This window comes from Phoenix dactylifera, chromosome 4, assembly GCF_009389715.1.
Source record: "Phoenix dactylifera cultivar Barhee BC4 chromosome 4, palm_55x_up_171113_PBpolish2nd_filt_p, whole genome shotgun sequence".
In the NCBI taxonomy this organism is placed as follows: domain Eukaryota; kingdom Viridiplantae; phylum Streptophyta; class Magnoliopsida; order Arecales; family Arecaceae; genus Phoenix; species Phoenix dactylifera.
In genome coordinates this window covers 19,176,790-19,183,193 of record NC_052395.1, presented here as the reverse complement: position 1 = coordinate 19,183,193, position 6,404 = coordinate 19,176,790, and the positions used below count along the sequence as shown (strand labels likewise).

Here is a 6,404-nt window from a genome sequence, read left to right as displayed (position 1 = left end):
TACTGTACTAATTGAGCTATCCCGACCATTTCCCTATACATCCCATGCAGAATGTACCAGTTATAATTCATTAAAAATCGGTTACCTTACTACAGAAAGTTCTGATTGGACCTTTCCAAGTTTCAATGAGGGAGGCAGCACTAGGTGTTGAATTGAATGACCGTGATTTCATGCCTCCAACCCATATCATCGGTTCATTGAATACTATCATGGTGAGAATGAAAGCTAACAGAACAATATCCATCCAGAATCATTTTCATATGTAAATCTAGAATAGCTCCAATTATTTTAAAAAAAATGTATCCCTCAACCCTTTGCCATTCATCGTTCAAGAATCGGTAATCACCATCTAAAAAAAGACAAACAGAATCATTCAAGAATCAGTAATAAAATTTGATCAGTTTCCCAAACCACCCAGAACCACAGTACTCGTCTGGCCTAAATGGCCCAAAAACTACAAGCTCGGGATTCATCACATGATCGCCGAAGCAATAGCAATGGCTCCATGCTTCCAGGACATATTTGGAGTACAGTTCTAGATGTCCATTTAAAGTTACTTCATAAGGGCCTCTTCTCCGGGGTAGAGTTTTCAAACCCCACAAACCATGACCAGCTATTTTAATCCTTATCTTCTGTTACATGCACACACAAAAAGAAGAAAGATAAAGAACAGCTCGCAACAAAACAATCTAGAGGATGGGTAATTATAAAGCATACACACAGGAATACTTATTTGAATCAACCCCCTATGACTGTTACAAGAAGCCATATCCTATTGACATTCGGAACAGCCGATTCCTACTGCATTCTATATCGTAATTCCGTATGGCAAAACATTTTTTTTTTCGTAAGGACTTCCGTATGGGGACACTAGTTCTCATTAAAGAATTATTGCTGTTGTTTATTATACACGCAATCTATACAGCACCCGCTTGATGAACACTGAGGCAGCTTTAGCTGCAGTTCCAGTCACCAAAAATCTGTGATGCTCATTCCCTCAACATCCCAGCCAACACATTTGCTCTGGTTTTGCCATCTACTTCATCAATTCCTGTAAAAGAAGGATAGGGGGAATTTTTTAAAGAGGAACATCAAGATTCAGAACTACTATGCCTCCCTGTCAACACTTCGAAAATATCCTGAAAGGAGTTAGTAATCACATTACCTCAGGAACAGCAGATGGGGGCTTAGCGTTTGACTCTGACATTGCCTCTGAATTTCTGGCTTCAGATTTCTCATTTGAATAACTAAAAAGAAGAAAAGGACAAAAATTACTGTGATGAAAAATATCGCATGGCTGGTCTTAAAATAAATACCTTAAAAGCAGCTTAAGGGACTTAATACCAAAAACAAGAAGATAGAAAATTATAATCATTAATGCTGAGCAGGCTAATGAGATGCTTACGTGGATAATATGGTCACCCACACCAGCTCCACACAGTCCACCCAGAGAAGTCTCTGTTCTACTGGTATAACACCATAAGTAATCAGGTGAGCAAAAGGCCAAAGCTTCCACCCTGCCTGTCAAGCCAAAACACCCCAAATTGTCAACCCAAAAATGCTGATGCATCACACAAATGATGTAACCAAACGAAAAAGTGTTAACCTGATGAATTTCATTAATTCATGATGCATATCATTGTTTTTGTTACATACTACACTCTCCATAATGTCCACACCACACTAGCCCTTGAATAGTGACTAAATTTAAAGTAACTTTGAGTGGTCAGCCAATCACTGGCAACTCTGCTCAGTCTGGTATGGGTGAGAGTTTAAGTTGAGGCAACAGTCAGTTGCTCAGTTTCCACAAGACCAATAACTTCCCAGTGGCAAGGCTGTCAGGTCAAACTATAATTATTTCAAGTTTGCCTTCCATAATACCGATCTTTGAATCAAGAGGAATTGTGATCAACTCAGATGGTTCTCACACTTGATATGCATGCCCGTTAGGTTTGTTATTCACCCATTGGAAAGGCAAAGCAGCCTCGGTTCATAAAAAGATAGGGACATAACAAGAAAGAAGTCACATAAATAATCAAGGGAGAACATTGCATACAGTTAGCATTGGCCAAAATGTAGCCTTCAGTTCACCGAATACGTTAGCTGGTGATTCAGAACGCAAAAGTCCCAGGACTGCATAGTAAATGCTGTTCCACACTGCAGCCCAAGCAGTTTGGTCAAACAACACTTTCGCAGGAACCACCCACCAGTCCTGGAAAGGAAAAAGAGCCTGGAAAACAAATAGCTCCATCTCAGTCTCTCATACAACAAATTAGTCATCACAACAAGCAGCAATTGCTATCAGATATATCTAACAATACTAGAAGCCAGCTACCTCACAGAATTGGTAATAGTAATGAGAAAGGGACCCATGTAGAGTAAAACCAACAAGACCAGATCTGAACATGCGAGCACGGTCAAAATCAAAAAGTGGTTTTCCTTCATAGCACTGCATCAAGATATGACAAGAACACAAGTTAGATGCGCATGGAAAGGTAATATATTTTACGATTAATCGATAATCTAAAAGAGCATCCACCTGTGCAATCCAATCTCCTAGAGAATAAACCACTCCACTTATCATCATTTTGGCCAGAACAGGGTTTGTTTTCAAGGCTTCCTCATAAGCAGTCCAATTGTGCTGGGGTGCATATCTTAGGATCTCATAAAGGGTCCATCCCTGTGATACAATGGAGCTTGAATAAGGCCATGAATTTAACAATCCAAGAGGATTGTAATTCTAGTGCTCCTAAAAATGATAGAATCCTAACAAAAAAAACAGACTTTTCCATAAGAGAATCGCATTTCATGTTAAAATGGTTCCCAAGCCTTTAAATAATACATCATCTAAATTCATAACTAGCATATACTGGAAAGTTATTTTAAAAAATGTAAACAAGTAGCTTAAGATTAAGAAGAAAAAAAATTATAAGCACTCATGTCATATGACAAATGTCAGGACAACAAAGCAACAAACAAGCATAAGAATGTCCGAACATGTCTATACGATAATATAAACTTATAGTTTTTGCATTTTCCATACTAAGGAATTTCATGACCTTATAGGGTTGATAATCTAGTAATTAATTAAATAAGCCTGTTCTTCTAGATAAAATGCTCTTTTTTCGTAGGAGAAAACACAGGCAGAGGATGAGAAAATATAGAAGTTGCAATTTCCCTTTTATTAGCATAAGTCAAAGAATGAAGTCAAACTTTTTCTCAAGAAATGAAGTGGATTCACATATAAGTGGAAGCAATTATGCCATGGAAAGTGAAGGATATTAATGATATGAAAGGAAAAGAGTTTGGTTCGGATAGTATGAAGAACTAGGCTAAACACTCAAGTTTGGAGAGATATGACAAATGAGCAGTTCAAGGCTGGCTTAAACATATGCAGATCATGCATGTCCACAACATAACATGCCAAACATGTTTCAAATACAAAATTATAGAGCAACCATCACTACATATCTCAAAAACTGGAAGAAAGAAAATAAATAAGTAATTTCACAATTGAAAGCTCCTTATTTGGGGAAAATAAAATTTGATATATTTATCCTAGACTTGGAATAACCGGACTTAGTTGGAGTTATTGCTCCAAAATTAAGTGCAATAGGCATCAAAATGACAAAACAATTAGCCACATTGTAATTTTCTATATATATTGTCAAATGCCTTACAAAGTATTAGTTAAACTTTTGAAGATAATGTGCAAAAACACTAAAGAACATGATTCTTCCTGAAATGCTACACCAGTTTTGAGTAAGTATAGAATGCCAACACTTCTGGATCCCTAAATATGGCAAGAAATTCTGTAAACTTCAAAAATGCAAACTTTCTTTTTAATTTGCCTATACTCTTCCACACATACACAAGATGCTCCTCTTATAGGGTCACAAGCTGAAACTGTAGCACATAGATGTATCATCTAAATTAGAACTCACATTATCTTGTCTAGTCTAGTTCAACACCTCATCAATACAAATACCATGAAGGGTTTTTTGCATGAATATTATTCTAAGAATTCAAATTTATGTGAATACCCTCTTAAAATTTATATTTATTTATGTATCCTCATAAAATACTGTTTTTGCACAAATGCTCCTAATATAACAGTTCTTGTAACACCGTTAATAAAAACCATATTTATTTTAATTAAAAATAAAATAAAATTTTGAAATTACTTTCTTGTCCCCCATCAAAATCACCTCATAAATGTTTCTTTTTGCACATCTACCCAATAAGAGTATTTTAGTCATTTAATTTAAAACCGTTAATTTTTTAACGGCGTTAGATGGCATGGGTATATATACAAAAACAAGGATTAAAAAAAAGATAGAATAACAAAATCAATGTTTTACGAGGGTATACATGCAAATTTAAATTTAGGGAGGATAATCATGCAAAATTCGATATTTAGGAGGGTATTCATGCAAAAAACTCTTCCATGAAATGTGTTGAAATGCATCTACTCGCACCGTTTTTAGTGTCCAACGCGCTAGACACATAACCTTGTCAATCTTAAAGCATGCATATAAAAATTTCCCAATTTCCACTTAGGCATGTATTTGTAAAACAGCAGGACATAAACAGACATCAGCTTTGCAGAATCAACTTAGATAGGCTGGTTAAGCAACAGTCAGCTGGCACATACAGCTCTGTATGGATCCAGCTCACCCTTGATTCTGCAACATGTGTCCCCATTATGCAAGCAAGCATGTGGCTCGTGCAGGCATGCTTTGGTTGCATGCCCTGTGCTTTGCTGGGCAGGACTATATGAGCACATGCTCCAAATGCACGTGCACCCACAGCACCTTCAAATACCTATTAGAACTAGTTTCATCAGTCGTTCAGTTTTTTTCACTTTCATATTGACAAAAGGAAGATGCCAATCCAAACAATCTGTCAGCTATCAGTCTTGATTATGATACTCATCTGCCTCTTGCCGGTTTGGCTGATTTTGAGATTCTCAACTTCGAAAGCTTTCTCTGTGCAATCGCCATGAGGATGCAAAATTGAACCAAGCTTTGAAAGGTAGATGGTATCATCAGAAAAACATTGAAAGGCAGATCGATAAGCAAAAAGATCCAAAAAGATCGAACAGGAAAAGGTTTATCAGTTGATAAATTTTGAAAAAGAAAAGAAAGTAAAACCTCAAAGTAAATCGATGGTGAATACTAAGTGCACATAATTTCGGGGCACTTGTATCAAAGCGCCAATTCCACAAGCAAAGGTATCTGGCTGACAAAGAACAAAAACCCTAGCAAGAGCCAAGAAATCAAAACCAGCCAATCGGAGAACCAAACTTGGAATCCCAAGAAATCAAGAAAGGTCAGCCATAGCCACCACAATCAAATAATCCGGCACAAACAAATAAAGCTCATTCAATTCAAATCACAATTCTTATTTATTTATTGACTTAATTCTAGAGAAAGAGGCTAAATTAGGGCAAGGGAGGGAGGGAGAGATCACCGACTTGCCAGTAGTCCCTATCGATGGTGAGCAACTTGGTGATGGCATAGGTCCCCGCCGCAAGCACGATCGCGGCATTGATCGCACGATCCACCAACCGATCCACATCCTCGCCTTCCTCGAGAGACGAAGACGACGGAGAAGAGGATAAGCCCCCACCACCGCCACCGCCGCCCGTCACGCTACCAACCCCTCCGCTGTCCAAGGCGAATCCTCCGACCTGGCTGTGACTTTTGCTCCCACCGCCGTCCTCCTCATCCTGCTCTCTCCCCGCCACCACGGCGACAATCCCGTCCTGCTGGTCCGTCGAGTCAGGGCTCTGCACGGGGATCACGTCCAAGTCCTCCGCCGCCGTCACCGAAGCGGCGACGGCCCGATCCCTCCGCGCACGTTCGGACCTCCAAAGAGGGCCAGGAGGCACGTGGGATCTCGTGGAGGAGGGGGGGAAGGGCCTGGAGTTGGAGAGAAAGGAAGAAGTCCGTGGCTTGGGCTGGGGCCGGGAGGGGAGGGGTAGAAACCTCGAAGGCGAGGCGATGCTGCTGACAGCGGCCATATATCCCGCCTGCCACCACCCAGAAAGAAAGGGAGAGAAAATAGAAGCAAAGAAGCGAAGCGGCCGCTTCTTCTTTTTTTTCCTTCCGATCTTTCTCGTGGGGATTTGGGGGTCAAAGACGGATTGAGAAGGGCAGGGGAGAGGGGTTTTATATTAAGCTACGCTTTTTTCCCCCTTATCGACTGATACGGACAGCGACTTGAAGCTTGGGTGGGTGGAGGTGAGGAGGGGGATGATGATCCTGGTCCACATACCCTCGCCGACGAGGTGTGACTGACGTGTACGTGATATATCCAGGAAGCAGGCTTCCGGCTTTGGCTTGGCTATTGCTGAAATTTTGTCCACCATCGAAAATATACATACGGGGGCTTTGGCTCGG

At 40.1% G+C, this 6,404-nt stretch overlaps 1 protein-coding gene across 1 annotated transcript; it reads right to left on the bottom strand.

Annotated features, from left to right (window-relative positions):
- Positions 1 to 674: 674 nt before the first annotated feature.
- On the bottom strand, positions 675 to 6,184 carry LOC120110539. Its single transcript, XM_039125790.1, has 7 exons — positions 5,477 to 6,184; positions 2,540 to 2,680; positions 2,336 to 2,449; positions 2,057 to 2,230; positions 1,406 to 1,521; positions 1,166 to 1,247; positions 675 to 1,051 (listed from the first exon to the last, which is right to left on the bottom strand). Exons 1-7 carry the CDS (start codon positions 6,023 to 6,025, stop codon positions 1,037 to 1,039), a joined length of 1,191 nt encoding a protein of 396 aa, XP_038981718.1. The 5' UTR covers positions 6,026 to 6,184; the 3' UTR covers positions 675 to 1,036.
- Positions 6,185 to 6,404: the final 220 nt, after the last annotated feature.

Coding starts and splice junctions, on each gene's coding strand:
- LOC120110539 (XM_039125790.1), bottom strand. CDS start 6,025: ATGGCCGCTGTCAGCAGCATCGCCTCGCCTTCGAGGTTTCTACCCCTC. Junction 1,522..2,056: donor CATTTTGGCCAATGCTAACT/GTATGCAATGTT, acceptor TTGGCTTGACAG/GCAGGGTGGAAGCTTTGGCC. Junction 1,248..1,405: donor TGGGTGACCATATTATCCAC/GTAAGCATCTCA, acceptor TCTTCTTTTTAG/TTATTCAAATGAGAAATCTG.